This window comes from Nansenia antarctica, assembly GCF_963989245.1.
Source record: "Nansenia antarctica genome assembly, chromosome: 3".
In the NCBI taxonomy this organism is placed as follows: domain Eukaryota; kingdom Metazoa; phylum Chordata; class Actinopteri; order Argentiniformes; family Microstomatidae; genus Nansenia; species Nansenia antarctica.
Window position 1 is genome coordinate 57,846,882 of NC_137688.1, and position 19,501 is coordinate 57,866,382.

At 38.8% G+C, this 19,501-nt stretch overlaps 3 protein-coding genes across 4 annotated transcripts; all 3 read left to right on the plus strand.

Moving 5' to 3' along the window:
- Positions 1–2,011: 2,011 nt before the first annotated feature.
- cnr1 (cannabinoid receptor 1) lies at positions 2,012–3,415 on the plus strand (the record flags this gene model as incomplete). Its single annotated transcript, XM_080525105.1, has 1 exon — positions 2,012–3,415. The coding sequence occupies exon 1, from the start codon at positions 2,015–2,017 to the stop codon at positions 3,413–3,415; it is 1,401 nt and encodes a 466-aa protein (XP_080381231.1). The 5' UTR covers positions 2,012–2,014.
- Positions 3,416–6,777: 3,362 nt separating this feature from the next.
- akirin2 (akirin 2) lies at positions 6,778–10,980 on the plus strand. The gene is made up of 5 exons (XM_080525187.1): positions 6,778–7,264; positions 7,884–8,021; positions 8,195–8,344; positions 8,450–8,521; positions 10,291–10,980. The coding sequence occupies exons 1-5, from the start codon at positions 7,084–7,086 to the stop codon at positions 10,299–10,301; spliced, it is 552 nt and encodes a 183-aa protein (XP_080381313.1). The 5' UTR covers positions 6,778–7,083; the 3' UTR covers positions 10,302–10,980.
- Positions 10,981–12,107: 1,127 nt separating this feature from the next.
- Positions 12,108–19,400, plus strand: rars2 (arginyl-tRNA synthetase 2, mitochondrial). 2 transcript variants are annotated; one of them, XM_080527844.1, is made up of 20 exons: positions 12,108–12,137; positions 12,544–12,617; positions 12,724–12,826; positions 12,911–12,994; positions 13,152–13,249; positions 13,342–13,397; positions 13,525–13,608; positions 13,777–13,853; positions 13,965–14,123; positions 14,343–14,449; positions 16,288–16,383; positions 16,532–16,592; positions 16,714–16,790; positions 17,168–17,292; positions 17,737–17,804; positions 17,994–18,103; positions 18,224–18,319; positions 18,609–18,683; positions 18,778–18,841; positions 19,009–19,400. In XM_080527844.1, exons 1-20 carry the CDS (start codon positions 12,111–12,113, stop codon positions 19,093–19,095), a joined length of 1,728 nt encoding a protein of 575 aa, XP_080383970.1. In that variant the 5' UTR covers positions 12,108–12,110; the 3' UTR covers positions 19,096–19,400. The 2 variants fall into 2 exon arrangements, with proteins under 2 accessions (XP_080383970.1, XP_080383969.1); XM_080527843.1 differs by lacking the exon at positions 12,108–12,137 and adding an exon at positions 12,169–12,295.
- Positions 19,401–19,501: the final 101 nt, after the last annotated feature.

A 19,501-nucleotide genomic window follows, 5' to 3' on the forward strand; every position in this document is an offset into this window, starting at 1 on the left:
TGATCATTCAGTGAAATAATGGATAGTATTTTTACATGTTATGCTGATGCATTATGCAATTGGGGACCACAATAAGAGAGTGAATTTTAAGAATATTATTTGAAGGTTGTTATTGGAAAAAACTGACATTACAGAAGGAGGATTATCAAGAAATATGGTTCCAAGGAGGGCTTTGTGAACTAAAATCGGTTTCTCTATTGTGTCAGTGCTCACTTGTTCTTGCACTTGACGGCTGCTTTGGTTGGCTATGGACTTCTATGGAGAGAGTGTTTCAGAGCACGTGATGTGGCCTGCAAAAGCGAAGCTTCATAAATGCACGTACAGAGAGACTGTCCACTACGAAAGGCGCACAGGAGAAGGCAGTAAGCAGAGGCGCTCACGAGAAGACAGCAACAAAAAGAACCAAGCGTCTAATTTAAAAAAAATCTTCTTCATCTTTTTTTCCTTTCTTTTCTTTTTTTACCACATATATGGTTAAGACAGGATTTTCTATATTAAATGTATTTGACTTTCCCTCTGGTAATAATTCTAAAGTCAGGTGTCGCGCGTATTGTAGGATTAGCCATACACTTGGATACAGTTGGTGAGGAGGGGGCGTACACCTGGTCGAACTATGTGAAGGTAAATGATTTCCTTGCATTTCAATGACCGAGAGCAAAGAAATAAAATGTTAAGAACAGAAAATGTTTGTAGCATAAATAAAAGTCCATCTTAATGTATTTGAATACCTTTTTGTTCTGATTTAGCCATAATAATGTGTGATTAATAATGACAGTGTATTGATAAAGGTGAACAATTCCATTATGTAGTCTTACTATGGCTATATGATATTTAGTTTATATTCTTTTAAAGTCAATTCCTCATTATGTATGCTATCGCTATTATTGTAGTCTATTGCATGGCTTTTTATAGTATGAAAACTTAAACTCAACAAAGCGGATCAAATGACAGTAAACGGGACACCTTTGCTGATTGACAAAAACGACCAATAATTTCACAGCAACATGACAAATAAAGTAGCATACCAATTTGAGGAAGTGAGTGACACTTCAACGTTTCATATGAATTAAATCGCTTATGCGTTTTCTGAAAAAGTAAATAAGTATAATTTACCACACAAAATGCATGTACAGCTTCACCCAGTTTGCTTGATGTTGACAATTAATTTAAATATTAGTGTTTTAAAAATCCTTTAAATCCCCATTGCACTGGCATTAGATTACACCATCCTGTGTCGACTGAATGATGACAGGCGGGTGCACAACGTGCTCTCTGAGAGACTCTGACATTTGCAGCTATATGAGTTACTCGGTTACAGATTATTGAACAAGTGTTCTACTGTTTCCTAATGCACACTTCATTAAATTATTAAACTTAACTTAACAAAATTAGGTGAATTATATTTTATTGCCAGTGTGTGTCGGTCTATGCTGATAATGTGGGCTATCTGTCAGCCTACAGCTCTGTAAAACAGTCCGCCACTTGTCTATGAATTCTATGACAGGAACTATTCATTATGGCATTGTTCTGTCTGTGTTATATCCTCCGGCAACAGCTGGCTAACAGTGAACTCACATTGCCCATCCCTAATGGGTATTCCAACACATATTTGTAATATTTATATCCTCTTTTTTAGGATAATCAACCATATTATTAGATAATTTGGTCAAAATAATATTCATGTTTGTATCATGGTAAATAGTACACACAATTTAAGGGTTCTAAACTACTGGAGAGAAAAAAACGGATCTAAATTGGCTGTTCATAGATTGATAGAATAGAATAGAATAGATAGATAGAATGATATTAATGCATATTTGATTGAAATGAAATGATAGGAGTCAGGTTTTTCAAATTAGTATTGTTTATAACTGTTCAGTTTCATAGATTCTGGTAGCATTTAGACATTTCTCTTGTCCAATATTATGGCTTTAACATCTCCACAAACATTCTCACAATGTTGTAGGTTAACCAGAGTTCATCTTAGACTTCAGTATTCACCGCAGACACCGTCATGAAGTCTGTGCTGGATGGTGTGGCAGACACCACCTTCCGGACCATAACCTCTGGGCTACAGTATTTGGGCTCCAATGATGCCAGCTATGACGATGCCACCATCGATGCTGACTTCACCAAGGGTGGATTCGCATTCCAGAAGCCTCTCTCTGCCTTCCGCAGTAACTCTTTCCCAGACAAGGTGCCTGCAGACGAGGAGCTCATCCTCAAGGGCATTCCATTCTACCCCACTAATGCCACAGACATGTTTGGCAACAGGAGCACCTTTGGAGATGAGGGTATCCAGTGTGGGGAGAACTTTGTGGACATGGAGTGCTTCATGATCCTAACCCCCAGCCAGCAGCTTGCTGTGGCGGTGATGTCACTAACTCTGGGCACCTTCACGGTGCTGGAGAACCTGGTAGTGCTGTGTGTGATCATCCAATCACGCACCCTGCGCTGTCGACCCTCCTACCACTTCATAGGCAGCCTGGCTATAGCTGACCTGCTGGGCAGTGTCATCTTTGTCTACAGCTTTCTGGACTTCCATGTTTTCCACAGGAAGGACAGCCCCACAATTTTTCTGTTCAAGCTAGGCGGCGTCATTGCTTCGTTCACTGCCTCTGTAGGGAGTCTTTTCCTCACGGCTATTGACCGCTACATCTCCATACACAGGCCACTGGCCTACAGGCGCATCGTCACACGGACCAAGGCTGTCATCGCCTTCTGTGTGATGTGGACTATTTCCATTGTCATTGCGGTACTCCCTCTGCTGGGCTGGAACTGCAAGAGACTCAACTCTGTGTGCTCAGACCTCTTCCCGCTGATCGATGAGAAATACTTGATGTTCTGGATTGGGTTGACTAGTGTGCTGGTTATGTTTATAATCTATGCCTATATGTACATCCTGTGGAAGGCACACCATCATGCAGTGCGTATGCTGAGCCGCACCTCCCAGAAAAGCCTAGTGGTGTACTCTGCAGATGGGACTAAGGTGCAGACCACACGCCCTGAGCAGACACGCATGGACATCCGTCTGGCCAAGACCCTGGTGCTCATCCTGGTAGTGCTGGTCATCTGCTGGGGCCCTGTGCTAGCCATCATGGTCTATGACCTCTTCTGGAAGATGGATGATGATATCAAGACAGTATTCGCCTTCTGCAGCATGCTCTGTCTGCTCAACTCTACAGTCAACCCAATCATCTACGCCCTGAGGAGCAAGGACCTGCGACATGCCTTCCTCAGTTCCTGCCAGGCGTGCAGGGGCAGCGCCCAACAGCTAGACAATAGCCTGGAGTCTGACTGCCAGAACAGGCATATCGCTGCCAACAGGGCTGCAGAGAGCTGTGTGAAGACAACTGTGAAAATAGCCAAAGTGACCATGTCTGTCTCCACTGAGACCTCTGCAGAAGCTGTCTAATTGGTCATGTCACAGTGAAACTGTGTAACCCAACACCCATCACCTAATATTGCCATAAAACCTTCCTAACATGAAAAAGGAGAATTGCTCCTCAAGAAGGTTGTGAATTACAAAAAAAAATGCTTTAGCAGTTCATTACTTAATTATTCTACATTTATGAAGTGTGCCAGTAAATAGTGTTTTAGTGCCAAAGTGCCAAATTGCTTATTAAAGTTGATAGAGACAGGATGGACTCAAAATGTGTTAGTATCTAAGACTATCTAAGACTGTGATAGTCTGCTGTTGGACATAGACTTCATGATATCAAACTGTATACTGTTGGTGAATTCATGAAGGCGTAGTATATTTTTGTACTGTGAATTCAGGTTCTGAAACAATGATCTTCATTTATGGGATAAGGGGCTACTGAAGTTTTGAATTCAAAATATGTTTTAATATGTTATTAAGATGTCAGTGTGTGTACCATAAAGGCGATACATCTTTGAGCAGTAAGACTTCATGTACAAATATGTGTTGTGTGAGGCGTTGAAATTCATTTCCATGAGCAGCATAAAGACGATAGAATATTGGGTCTATTTTTTACACATTCATTACTAATGACCCAACGGAGGAACTTGTATTATTATTATTAGTATTAGTAGTAGTAGTATTATATTGAATGTTTGAGACTGGAAATCATTATCATCAAATGAAGAACAGAGAATTTGATTGAAAACTGAAATTCAACTGATTGAATTTGATTGAAAGCCCTGATTGAAAAGATGTATTTGAAGCCACCCAAGACCTGACACCTAATCTGCTTTGAATGTTAATAGAATGTCAACCCGAAACATTATATGGCATATGTGTTTACTGAGCCATAATCTCAATGGCTATCTGTAAGGTAGGTACTGGTACTGTACAAAGAAGGATACACTGAGATGTATTCTGCCTTTCACGTTTCTCTGGCAATGTGTTCGTTATAGTGCTATGTTTTCTTTTCTTTCTTTTTTAATCAATGTTTACCAAACAATTGTATAGACAGTGTTACTGTAATGCATTTCACAACAAACAGTTGAGCTTCAACCAACATAATATACAATGTACATTACAGCCAAAGGTTGAGCACTGTTCATGAGAATGGAATCTGGTTGCAGTAAGCTGGCCACTGTACTGTAATCTTAAACTACATGTGGTGGATTGAATTCAGCTGCATTTATCAAGTGGATTCATTGAATATGTTAATAGTGATAACCTTGCGACGTCATAAAACCTTTTCAGCCTAACCCTGTCATTAAGTTGTTTCAGTAATCGTAATCATAACTGCAATATCAAATGTTTTTTTATATATAAGAAGACAAACGCTTTCCTAGAGCCGGCCTGGAGCAGAGCTTTTGGATGAATTAAAAAACTAAGATAGCTCTCCTATCAGTTTACAATGACTGCAGTTCATTTCTATGAGGGGGAAAAAAGCTTTTCATTAGCTGACAAATTGTTAGAATAGAAGTTATACTGTGTATGGATTTTATGGAAAACTGATGAGCCTCTACAGTGTTTATGAAAAATGTCATTTTCAATTATAGGATTTAATCTAGAAAATATCACTCAGTTAGCACAATTGTTCTATAGACATTTTATCTTGGTGTTACAATATTCTGACAGCTGATTACCAGTATATGCTTTTCTGCCGCTTGTATTGTTGAGTGTTGGAGATCAAATGTCAACTGTCAAGTGGCTTCTGTACAGTGATGGCATATAAGGAGTCTGTGGGAGGGAAATCATACGATTCAAGTGTGTTCGTATTGCAATGTATTGTTTTCAAGCTTTTGAATAAAGGCACAGCTGGTTATCATTTATTCTACCCGTGTTGTTTATTCGACGAATGACATTCTATGACATAAGCTGCTAGAAAGAAGTCGAACACACCCACACACAACCACAGCTGTAAAGGTGAATGTAAAGATACCATATAGCTCTTCAAACCAATTAAGTCACGACAAATCAGTGATCACTCACTCCAAGGATGGAAGGAAAGGTGTATAGTATAGTATTTTCTAAGTTTGTGAACAGAGGAGAATCTATTTGGTCAGAGGGAGTCTTTCCTGAAGCAGTATTGCCCTCTTAAGGTCGATGTATGCAACAACACTGCTGCCCCTACTGCCCCAGTCTCACATAGTGATGCTTTGGGATGTTGACATCAAAGTTATAGTTGGGAACAGTTGTAATGATTAGATTACGGGTTTCTCACTTGCTTACAAGGTAGCCACCACACCACGAGTGAGAAAAGTGAGAAACCCTTAATATAATCATACAAAATGTAAATGTGAATATAAATGTACAATATTTGGGGGTTTTACTCATCCACATACAGCACCCAGAGGCCTGTGATATGTCTCAGTAAGACATGATACAGCCAATAGGATGGTCGTTATGAAAAGTAATGTATATCTGTATGATTTCCATTCATTTTAAAATGAAATGCCCCTTGATTTTGAAGAATTTGTGCTAATCAATGCTGCTCGAAATAGTATACATTTATGTATCAAATGTGTGCCGTTTGCATGTAAAAATGTCACTCCAGATCCGAGTTGGCTGGGACCGGAATAGTAAAGGTACATTTGCTCCATTATTAAAATGTTTGTTTGTGTGACCCATTATTCTATAGACTATAGTATGCGTTTTACAGTGTGGCTTTATGTTCAACTCTCATCCTTGATTTTAAAAAAGCCCACTCTTTCAAGGCGAAATATGGGATTGGTAGGCTACATTCTTTTTTTTCCTTTTTTTTACTTTCAAATTAATGATACAGCCATAACTTTTCAAGAATATAACTTGAATTTAGTTCAACTGTCTTACTCCATCAGAACCCAATTTATAAACGTGTTTTCCTCTATAGTTTGTAAACAATATAATTGTAAACAAATACTGTAGGCTCTAGGTTCAAACTATAAGTTTGATCTCATAACTCTGGTTAACTCTATTTCTCCAGCCCCATCCCTCAGCTGTTTGTCCAGAAAGTGACGGTGAGACATTCGCAGATTGTCCCTTTAAATGAGACTGGGTGATTTGCAAAAAGGACATCTATTCAACTTTCGGTTTTGGATTTCAGTACATGCCACCGCTTTATTCAAAGATAATACAGTCCTCCTATCTCTGTGCTTTATTCAAACGATACAAACCTGTGGTATTTAAATGTGGAGGGGGTGTGCGGTTAATGTAGTACATAACACCCAACTATTGCATTACGACAAAGGAAAACGGGCTCCAACGATAACTACATTTACCGGCATGCAAATTATTTGTTGCGCATGCCCGCAAGCTCACAATTTTAAATGTACGTTGTTTTCTCTCCATGTTAGTTGTCATCAAGTGAAACGATAAATGCTGAGTACACTGAGGGAGAAATACTCATGTGAATCCGCTATCATCTGATGTTGTTTGATGTTTAACCTTATTTGATTGATTGGATTTAGTTCGTTTAACACTCTGACATCGCATGGTTCAGTCTTGGATGATAAGAAGATTACGAGAGGCGAAAAACGAAGCATTTGTTTCCACACCGAATCTCTTCCCTGTTTTGAGTGTAGTCTGAGAAGAAAGCCTACAGAGGGGCCTAGTCAGAAGAGCTCTCCCTGCGATACGGAGTGCCACCGCGTTATCTCGTTTTGATATAGATTTTTGTCATAAGAATGGCTTGTGGGGCTACTTTGAAAAGGACTATGGATTTTGATCCATTGATGAACCAGGCGTCCCCCAAAAGAAGGAGATGTGCCCCAATGATGTCTCCAGTCGTCTCCACCTCGTCACCACAGAAGTATCTGCGTATGGAGCCTTCTCCGTTTGGAGAAGTGTCGTCCAGGCTAACAACCGGTCAGCAACATTTGATAGCCAATAGATTTGAGACATGAGAGAAAGGTTATAAATGGAAGGTGCTTGCCGATTGATTTGAGATTGCTAACTGACTACGGTGTTAGCTAGCTGGCTAGCTATGTTAGTAGGTTGCATTGAGGACAGGTTTGTCTTAAGTTAGCTACTAGCTAGCTATTATGAAGAGATTATGCCGGCAAAGTTAGATACCTACCTAACACTGTTTACAATTACCTACTAGATAAAAGCGGTCATATTGTTAACCAGCATAACGTAATACACAGCATCATAGGGCATTTAACTTTCAGTTGTTCGACTGAAATATAGTTAATATACCAGTTAATATGGCTACGAATGGCACCCCCTTTAGTGGTTTAAAATATCTGCCAGGAGCTAGCTAGCTGTAAATATTTCTGCCATTCCCTCGACTTGGTCAGAATGGTCTCCTTGCTCCTCCTCAACTCTAACAAAGTAAATTGATGCCCAATATGTGGCTTGATTCCTTTGTTACAGCACTGATGGTTTTTGTTCTATGATGTTGACTAGTTTGAGTTACCGTAGTTCATTATGTTGCATTGATTCATCTATTAACTTCCCAATCTTGCTGTTCTCCCCATTCCAGAGCAAATCCTACACAACATCAAGCAGGAGTACAAGCGAATGAAGCGAAGGCACCTGGAGAATAGCTTTCAGCAGGCAGAGGGCTGCTGTCCTCTGGACTCACAGCCCCATAACATCCTGAGTGGATCATCTCTGCTAGGTAACCGTGCGTTTTACTCAGGACATTAACAAGATGTGGCAGTGTGTTTAACTGGATATATTAGGTCTTAACATGTCAAATTTGGTTGCAAACTATCTGTTTCATAGGCACACAGATTAATGCTGCTCATTTACATCAGTTGTTTTCATTATTTATTCTTGTTTCACATGCAGGTACTTCCGCTGGGGCAAACTCTCCATCCAAAAAAGAGCAGCCTTTATTTACTTTGAGACAGGTTGGAATGATTTGTGAACGACTACTTAAAGAACGTGAGGAAAAAATTCGGGAAGAATATGATGAAATATTGACATCAAAACTTGCAGGTATGTTGGTGACACTTTGAGTTATCTTTGTCAGCCATAGAATGTTTGACTTCACATTTCGTCCATTGTTTGCCTGCTTTTTTTCATTTCTTCTCCTTCCTCCAGAGCAATATGATGCTTTCGTCAAGTTCACTCACGATCAGCTAATGCGACGCTTTGGAGAGCAACCAGCTAGCTGTGAGTAACAAACTTTTAGATACTGTATGCCAGACAGCCTGTGAGAATTGCATCACCATCATCAGGGCTTCACATTAAGCTTTTTCAGGTACCGGTACTTGTCCTTCGGAAAAGTAGGACAAGTTAATTGTCGAAATATCATCGTGTGTGTGTGTGTGTGTGTGTGTGTGTGTGTGTGTGTGTACACAATAATACAAATCTTTGGCTGTGGTTCTTCAACATTAGCTTTGCAGCAAGGTACGTAATCACAACAATACCATCACAATAATCATAAGTAAAGTAAGTAATGATAAGTAATAAAGTGATAAGTGATGGTAGTCGCACTACAGCAGAATTAAAGTGCAATCAATAGTGTAACATGCTGTGCAAACACAAGTAAATAAGTAATAAAGTGTAACATAAAGTGTAACATGTAAGTAATAAAGTGTAAACAGTAACATGCTGTGCAAAGTTTAACAAGATGAAAATGAAAGTGTTGAGGTATTTCTCAAGTAGTCAGGTAGTGTGCAAACATTGAAACACGGCGCCCTTTGTGTCCCTCCCCCTTGAGCGAGCTTAACAGCCAATCACACCCAAGTGAAAGCCCACCTGCTCAAGCGCATCGGAAAAAGCATGACAAACAAGCTCATTTTGTTGATAGATTATACTTATTTAATTAACGTAAAACTGTTCGGAAAAATAACGAGTGGTTACTTCAAATCTTCAAGTTGAATGTTAGCTAAAAAAACGAAAATCTGACTTTTAGGTCAGAAATAGTTTGAAGACTGATTTGACGTATTTCTGTTTTGCGTCAGGTAACTCCAAATACGCTAAGCTGTCACATATTACATTTCGATTCCAACAATTACCATGGGTCTACATGCATGCCAGAGAACGTTCGATTTTAAAGTTAAGTAGTCGTGCCACTTAATTAATGTCTGCTCTGCCAGCATTAATGTTTTGATTCAAAGACATGATTTGCCAGATTCTCTAGGCATGATTGTTTAAATGTTTAGTTATTTAATGAAGTTGAATTAGAAATTATAATCAATATTCACAATTAATTAGTTGTGTTCTTATTTGTTGATAATCCAATGTCACATTGGACAACTTGCCCGACGTAGTGTGACAATTTACCCACTAATTGGGCGAATTGTCAGAAATGCACACTGTCTATTTAAAGGTCTTACAACTCCTTACTGAAATAAGATATGAAGATATAATCAATATGAAATATGCACCCAAGACCTTCTTTAATTTGGTATTACATTTATACCATTGTGATGTGCTCAGTAAATGTTAGACAGCGTGTGACAACATACTCAGCGGACATAGATTTTTGACATGGCAGCATACATTGGCAGAACACCGACAATGGTGCTGAACATTTTGCCTTCTGGCTTGAGTACGGTAACGTGTCGGTTTCTTTCACTACCGACTTAAAATCTCCACAGGCCACTTCGCAGTCAAGAAGGTTGGCATTTCGCTCGCAGTGGGGTTAATAACGGTCAGGCGCACGCTCGGCACAGCTTGTTAATACATGTATTACTTTTCCGATTGGACAACTGAAGGAGGAATGAATTTTTCACGGATATTAATACATATTGATTTGTTTTTCTCTATGTTTTGACTTGTCCATCGGACAAGTGCAGGAGAGAGTCCACTTGTCCGAACATAAAATGTACATGTCCCTGATAAGCGGACAAGCCTTAATGTCGAGCCCTGATCATGCTAAATGCAGTTAATAAGCTGTCCTTATTGATATGTTCTCTCTCTCGCTCCCTCTCCAGATGTCTCCTGAGTGACAACCCATGGTTGATGGAATACCAGTACCTTATTTTATTGCTGCAAGCCCCTCAGTTGATTCTCTGCAAACCGTATATCCAGAGACTCGGAGTGTCTAGTTGGACTTGTAGCAGTGCCATATTCTCCTCTGTGGGCACAGGCTGCCTCAAGCGTCTGCCAGTGGCAACCACGTTCTGGTATTTGGAGTGTCTCCTGCTGTCAACACTCATGGACCTCTGCTACCTATCAATCTACCAGTGGCCTCCTATGTTTTAATTGCTGTATTGATATTTATTAGGCTTTTTTCTGATGCCTTTTATAAAGTGACTCGCCATTCCTGAATCTGCCACCATGCATTAGATTTGTTTTAGTACTTTGCACAATTCAAATGTTGCAGAGGTGATCTTTCATTATGGTGATCTCTCATTTTAGCAAATCAACATGCATCTTTTTGAAGAAGGGATTGGTCACTCGATAAAGAGTACATAAACCAACGAGGCCTCTGGACTGGATTCCATGCGTCTTGGCATTTATCAGCAATGTTTAGGTTGTACCAGTGAATGATGTATGTACATTGTGTAGTTTTGCTTGACTTTTGTTCAGTTTTACTTATCCTTTTTTCTTTTCAAATTAGTGATTTTGTTAATTCATTTTATTTCATCGGCTATGTAGTGTAATGGGATTTGGTTGGGAAAAGCTACTGTAACAATAAAAGGTTTACATAAAGGGTGTTCCAGTTCCGCATAGTGGTTTTTCAAAGGTGAAATGGTGTATGTCTGCCTCCACAACCCGCTTCCCAAATGTTTCTGTGTTAGCTTCTCCATGTGCTCCAATTTGACGTTGGAAGATTTCTGAAATGATACAAGTTCACAGTGGTTCTCTATATAATTGTGTGTTCTGACACTCATGTAATGTTACACCTGTGGTAAGAAAAAGTGGGAAATCAATTGAGTATCATTTATTGATCAAAAGATTAATTTTTACAGTTGAAACTTATTTTTTTGAGCACCTGAGTGACCCAATGAAACAGTAAATCAATTAAATGCTTTAAAGCAGGACTTACATTTGCTAAATGTAGTTTTATGGATATTAAACGTCCTTACTAATCAAGTTCATACGGTAAGGAATAATCACTCACATTTAAAGTAAGTAACTTTACATTCAATATTCTTTTCATTCAACAACTATAGTATATTCCACCAAGACAATCCAAAATGTGTGAGTATGAGTACAATTAAAGAATGCATTAGAGTCCATTTGAAACAAAGGGAACCTTGCTTTGTTTCAAATGCAGCACTTGAAGGTTCGTATTGAAGCTTTTTGCTATTCTACATCTACATAGTGAGTATTCCAAAATAATTTCCCATGGCTGTGACTTTCCTCTTTCTATAGAATGTCTCTAATGTTTGTTAGTACACTTAAGATCCTTAATATCAATTACAATTGGTTTTGGTATTACTCCTGAGTGTCGTGGAAACCTATATTTAAGCGTCTTTGAGTGTCTAGAAAAGCGCTATATATAAGCGTCTAATGTATTATTATTATTATTATTATGATATGATGGAAGCCTATTTTCATAAAAATGGGCAAACCAGCTGGAATAGCTTTATAATTGGAAATGACGTGGTCATCATAAAGTTTTAGTAATAAATCAGTATGTGGTTGGTATTATATTTCTGTCATGCCACTCCTGGAAAAATATGCATTTGCTCCCCTTTTTAAGTTGTATGTTTTTCCGCAAAGCGTGAAGATTGAAATCAAACGCACCCCCTCACAGCTACGACGTAGTCAACAAATGGACCACTATGATTGGATGACACCTCTGATGACACTTTTGAGGCTGAGTTCAAAGGTCAGATAAAGAGGAAGTTTTTTTGAATGTCAAGATATACCATGCACGAACATAATATGAACGCATATGTATATGTTTGTGTGGTCATTTCCTGACATTGTCTTTGATAGCGATAATTGCATATGGCTTGCTTTTTCAGAAGAAATATTGCATCAAAGGTAATCATACATTATTGATGTAGTGACTGTGTGTCTTATGGCTGTGGGAGGTAATCTAGCTGCTACCTGCAGAATAGCACATATTAAATGTAACTGACATTGCCTGCTCGTAACTTATCTTGTCAGAAATAACAGTGTGCCCACATTACATTACCACTCCTAGCTAGATAGCTGCTTTTGCACAGTATAGCATACTGTAGCTAAATAGATAATAACGCAATTTTCCTTATTCTTATTCTCTTGTCCAGCTTTCCAGGGCTTTGGGGCAGTCTGAAGATGCCTTTATTTCAGCCCTCTGTGCAGTTCCAGTCTCAAAGAAACAGTTAAGTGTGTGTTAGTTGTGGGCTCTAGGCCTTACACATTCAAACATAGTAGTAGTCGCTGCACAGCTGTCTATGTTGCTGATGATGTTGTGCTGTGCTCCTCAGGCAATCTCCAGATTTCCGTTTGTCAGTCAGCACCCTGCTAAGGAATGGGGTCCTCCCACATGATGGGGACCTCCAGGCACAGACAGAGGCCCTGGCCAAACTGGTGGGACCCCTGAGCACACATTCATACACTCACAATTCTCAGTTCACTCGTATGTCTCATATCCTACATTTTATTTCCCCTCAGTTGAAGCAAGACAGTGTGGTGGAAGAAATATTTGCTGGACGTGGAGTGATACACTTTAAAGTTAGCCGTATAGTCCTGGTAGAGGTGAATATACTTATTTCTGTATTTCCCCCCCAATTTGTACAACAATTGAAAACAACCAGTAATGCCTGTGTGTCTTTCTGGCTATCAACTAAAATGTTGAATATTGGTATTTGTTTTATTTGTACTGATTTGCACTGTACTGATTCATATTTTACAGAAAGTTTTAGAGACTTTTTATAAAAAGGATTTCAAGCTTGGAATGAAAAGTGAACTTTTCTATGACCTTAAGAAAGGACGAACACTGGTAGAATTTAGGTGAGTAATTGAAAGATTGTAATATTGAGACAGTATGCTAATGCATTTGGCAAATAAATGTTTTCATATTCCCCCCCCCCTTTTTTTAACAGTTCTCCAAATATCGCCAAGAAATTTCATGCTGGACATCTGCGTTCTACCATTATTGGTGAGATTCCGTTGAAATTCTTTAAGTTACCAGCAGAGGGCAGATTTGATTAAATTATGTTTATCCTGAGATTTATATTCAGGATGTGTCTTATCATGACTGACAAATGCACAATGTTTATTTTTAGGTAACTTCATTGCCAATCTGAAAGAATCCTTTGGAAATGATGTCATAAGAGTGAATTACCTGGGGGATTGGGGCATGCAGTTTGGTGAGTGAAAGACAGGAATAAATAAGACAAGAATTCATTTTTTTAGTTGAGCAAATATGATTTTACCAAAAAAGGCCCAAATGTTTGGCCTTAGGAATTGTGTGTGGGCAAGTTGAGATCTGTGGATAAGTTTTTTAAGGATTTGATGATCTGTTAATTTGATTTCAGGTCTGCTAGGAGCTGGCTTTCAGCACCATGGTTGTCAGGAAAAATTAAAGAAGAATCCTTTACAACACCTATTTGATGTAGGTTTTAGTATACTTTTAGTGGCTTTAAGTGGATCTTAGAACAACCTTTAGACACTCCTGTGTTGTTAACATTTAGAGAAAGTGAGTGGGTGCATTTGTATCTTTCAGATCTATGTCCAGGTGAACAGGGAGGCGGAGAACAATGAAGAAATCAGACACGCAGCGAGAGAGTTCTTTAGACAGCTGGAACAGCAAGAACAGCAGGCTGTGTCACTATGGCAACAGTTCAGAGATATCACAGTGGAGGAGTACCAGCAAGTTTATAAGGTACTAATCAGACCAGATCAGACCAACAAGCCATAGAGAGGGCTTTAGGTGCACTGTTGATTTATTCATTAGTAGCAATGGAAACTGGGACTACTGAGTTTCACCACAATGAACTCAACAAAGAGTGAGAGAGATGTCAGATGGTTTAGGATTATGATTAGGGCGGTAGCGCTTATGTGACAATAATAATAATATGTGCCATGTCCTTTTCTTCCTCAGCGTTTGGGAGTTCACTTTGACATTTACTCTGGGGAGTCGTTTCACCAAAAACAAGCACACGAGGTTGTGCAGCGACTACACACCAAAGGCCTGCTGAAAACTACAGAGTATGTCATGGAGGCAAACATCCTGGAATTGGTTGTAAACTAACACTATGAAGCTGTAGAGCAAACACTGTCACTCAAGACCAATAACGTTAACATTTAACAACTGTTACTATACCCATATACAGTGCCCTCCATAAGTATTGGAAAGGGGAAGCATTTTTTCTCCTTTTACTTCTATACTCCAACAGTTTGGACAGTTTCTTCTTACATAGTCTTGCCTATTTCAGAGCACCAAAGGCTTTGGAAACTTTGTTTGACAGGTGTTTCTGGTTAGTCATTCAGTACCAGTCAGAAGTTTGGACACACCTTCTCCTTCAAAGGTATGGGAAGGTGTGTCCAAACTTTTGACTGGTACTGTATGTATTTCATCACATAATTTGTATAGGCATAAGAGAGCTGTCAATGTCTATTGTCTAGTATTGATTCTAGGCTTTGCATTTGCCTTTTGGAGTCTGCTATTCGGTTGTTAAGTCTGACGTCAAACGTGACGTTTAGCAATTTCCGGGTCCAAACCAGAAATTCCCTGCACCAGAGTACCAGAGTACTACAGCGGTAGAATGACAGTTCAATCGTTTTTTAGACTCAGATCTATTCATACAACAAGGGACACAGCACTTTCCCGTTTTCCCCATATTTCTCCGCGCCTTTGAGCCTTGGAAAAGCGCTATATACAAATATAATGAATTATTATTATTACTGCGGCATTTCAAAGAGAGAGCCTCAGCCAACTTTGGACCCGGAAACACGTCACAACTTAACAACCGAATTGATATCGTTCATCATGAGGACCAAAGAGATGTCAATGAAAGTCACAACTCTGAAATATCAGATAAATCAATCAGAAACACAGCAAAAAGACCAAACAACAACAACAACAACAACAACAACAACAACTGAAGTTTTCTGCAGTACAGACCTGGCAGAGCATCACCATACAGGTGCATCTCAAAAAGCAACATTTTAATATCATGGAAATGTTCATTATTTTCCTTCCGTAATTTAATTCAAAAAGTTAAACTTTCGTATATTCTAGATTCATTACACTTGAAGTGAAATATTTCAAGCCGAGCTGAAGGCCGCTATCAAAGCTACCTGGGCTTCCATAACATCTCAGCAGTGCCACAGGCTGATTGCCTCCATGCCACGCCGCATTGATGCAGTAATTTGTGCAAAAGGAGCCCAGACCAAGTATTGAGTGCATAAATTAACATACTTTTCAGAAGGTCAACATTTCTGTTTTATAAATCCTTTTTTTGATTGGTCTTATGTAATATTCTAATATTTTGAGATAGTGGATTTTTGATTTTCATGAGCTGTAAGCCATAATCATCAACATTAAAACAAAAAAGGTTTGAAATATTTCACTTTGTGTAATGAATCTAGAATATATAAAAGTTTCACTTTTTGAATTTAAATTACAGAAAATAATTAACCTTTCCACGATATTCACATTTTTCGAGATGCACCTGTATACCCAGACCTGTGTCTGGTGGGGTCAATGGGTCAGAGACTTCAGGCAGGTATTGCATGCAAATTGTCAACCAAATACTAAACATGAGTACTGTATTTGGGCATTATATTACAAAAATTCTGATATCTTTGGAGCCCCTAAATAATAATAATTTACTTTCTATATGGTGAGCCCAATCTGGAAAAAACAACAACATTGAATTGAAGCTGAGAATTTGTACTTTCACCCCATAGTAATTGTTTGATTTCAAATCCAAACTGTTGGGATTCTAGAACTAAAATAAGACAATGCTTCCTCTTTTACTTGAAGGCGGTATGAAATGAAATCTTGAATTACACTATCCTAACAGTGGCTGGTCTTTTGATAGGAAGGGGACAGGAGTTGTTGACCTCTCCCCATCTGGAGACATGTCTAGCTATTCCATAGTGCTACGCAGTGATGGGACATCTCTCTATATCACCAGGTCTTGTTTAAAAACATCTATACCTAATGCAGTTTTTTTAACATGCTATGAATTGATTAATATGAGTCATACAATATATTCATAGCCATGAAGTTTACAGAAGCGGTGATCATGGCTGTGTAATAACTTGTATTGTTGTGTGTTTTAGAGATATTGCTGCAGCCATTGATCGAAAAGAAAGGTACAATTTCGCTGAGATGATATATGTGGTAAGTCCATATAATGGCCACACAGTACTACTCCCTAACTTCTTGTGAATATAGACTTGTTTCAACATAAAATACCGATAATCTTACAGCTGTGCCATATGTGTGAATTTCTTTTTTGAAGACAGACAAAAGTCAAGGGATTCATTTTCAGCAGCTGTTCCAGATTCTCTCGGCTATGGGACACGGGTGGGCTGAAAGGTAAAACTGTGTTGCGCACAGCTGTGTTCTGAATAGATAGTTAAGATAGTTTCAGAGGAAGATGTTGAGACTGTCCTTGTGTATCGTAGAGCCACTGTGTATGTCGCTGCCACCAGGGTCATCACTGACAAGCAGTACAGCTTGAAGACCACACTCACTGGCTCTGGGAACACAGGGGAAGGCTCATTAGTCTACACAGCATTTGAAACAGCAATTCGCAGTGTCTTCGCTTCTGGTCACTTTCCATGTTCTATGAGGTAGCCTAACTAACTACATAATATTAGCAACATTCACAGCACTACAGTCATTACCCATATTTAGCGGAAGACTTCTCTCTAGTTTCATGTTTTGGTGTTCCCCCTTACTGTATGTTACAGGTGTCTGCATGTGCCGTTTGGCCTGGTGCAGGGCATGAAGACCAGGCATGGAGAGGTGGTGTTCCTGGAGGACATCCTGGATGAGGCCCGTGCCCGGATGCTGAGGAACATGAGCGAGTCCAAGAGTAAGGACGCACCAAAAACAAAACACGGTGCAGCAGCTCTGCTGCATGCTCCTAGAACAAACAGGCCCAAACCCTTAAAATATTTAAATCTAAGCTAAAAACCTTAATCTTTTGCACCAGTTATGATTAAACACAAACACTTCTATCAATGTCTTTTTTCCATTAACTATTGTCTTAGTAAATGTTTTATCTATTTACTTCTTATATTTGCTTTTATTCATTGTAATTTTTATTTTCTTACTATGCTCCTCTTGCTGTATTTTTAAATAATGTATGTAATGCACTTTGAATTGCCTCTGTTGTATGAAATGTGCTATACAAATAAACTTGCCTTGCCATGCCATGGCATTCCCATAGGTTTTCAGCCCTGGAGGTATATGGTTATTATTATTCTCAGAAATGTTATTCCGAACCTCTAAAATGAATCTTTCCTCATGTCCTCAGCCACTAAGGAAATGGATGATCCAGAAGACACAGCAGAGAAAGTGGGAATCAGTGCTCTTATAGTTCAGGTGAGCCAACTATACTCAACTGTGCTGTATATGAATATATCTTACCAACCAAACATCACCCATGGAAGTTCATGCATCTGTACTGATCAACACAAAACGCCTTTTCAGTTATGCTCATCTACTACTACCCTCCTGTTGTCTATTGAGAGCCTTTGATGGTTATTCATATTCAGTTTTTTCTCCTCTCAGGACTTTAAAGGTAACCTTATGTCTGATTATAAGTTTGACTGGGAGAGAATGCTACAGGCGCAGGGGGACACAGGGGTGTTCCTACAATACACACATGCCCGCCTTCGCAGGTGAGTCATCAGGAACTGTCTGTTCCACAATTGTAGAGGGTACTCCCAATTGGAAATACTATTGCAATCCATGGGCTCTGCTTGCTGAATTGATTTGTGTGTTATGCCCCGTCATTTCAGTTTAATACGGAGCCATGGCAATGGAGAAGAGGGTGTCTTTGACGCATCACTTCTTCTAGAACAGAGAAGTATTTCCATTCTACAGCATCTCCTTCGGTAAGACCGTGCATATATACAGTATATATATACAGTATATATATATATACTGTATATACACCGTGCATGTTAATACATTAGACTTATATAGCGCTTTTCTAGACACTCAACAATTAACATATTCATTGTTAATTAATATTAACAATTAACATATTAACAATTAATATAACACAACTTAACAATTATAATATATATATATATAGAGAGAGAGAGAATCCGCCCCAATGAGAAAAGCAAGTATGTATTCTTTGTTGAAGAGGTGTTGAAAGTGATATTTTGTTTGTTACAGTTATGATGAAGTACTATACCAGTCTGGACAGGACCTGCAACCTAAACATCTTGTCAACTTCCTCATCACACTGTGGTAAGAAAAAGGATGTTCCGTGTTTCAGCACCAGGTTCTACCTCATGGAGTTATATAATATATTAACAAATCACGTCTCTGTTCTCATGTTTAGTCACCTGGCTGCCTCCGCACACAGGGAGTTGCCAGTGAAGGGAAGCACTCAACTTGTGGCACAGGTAATTTCTCAAGTAGTACAATCACAACAAAGACAATGAGACTGTGATCTAAAGCAATTGGCAATGGATACATGCAGGGTGTATAGTATTTGTATTGCTTCAACTTTAAATCCAGTCCTTTATGTTAATGACAGATGCCATTTGCATTTTCACTTCCTTATTGACAGGCTAGGCTGCGACTCTTCAGCAGTATCTGCTCTGTGCTGGCCAATGGGATGAGAATCTTGGGCATCACACCAGTTGAGAAAATGTGACATACATGTAATATACAAAATATATGCTATATTTTCAGGTGGATATTTTACACAAAATGGATCTAAGTCCAAACGCTGACATATTGGCAATTTGTGTCAATTTGTAACAGGTGGAATTACCACAGCTCTTGAAAGTAACAGAAATATTTGTGACACACCCCATAGTGCCACTACCTGTTTGTGCAAAGAATGTTTTTAACAGCATTAACATAGAGCCCACAGTATGAATTTAACTGTGTTTGTCATTGCTATAACTGTTTTGTGTAATGTAAATACAAATGTAATGGCCTTAATTTAATAGCTTTTCAATATGGTAAAATACTTGTTCCTGATTGCATTGAATTACTGAATTATGTAATGTAAATTAATAAAACCTTAATTTAACAACACACATGTTCAAAACTTT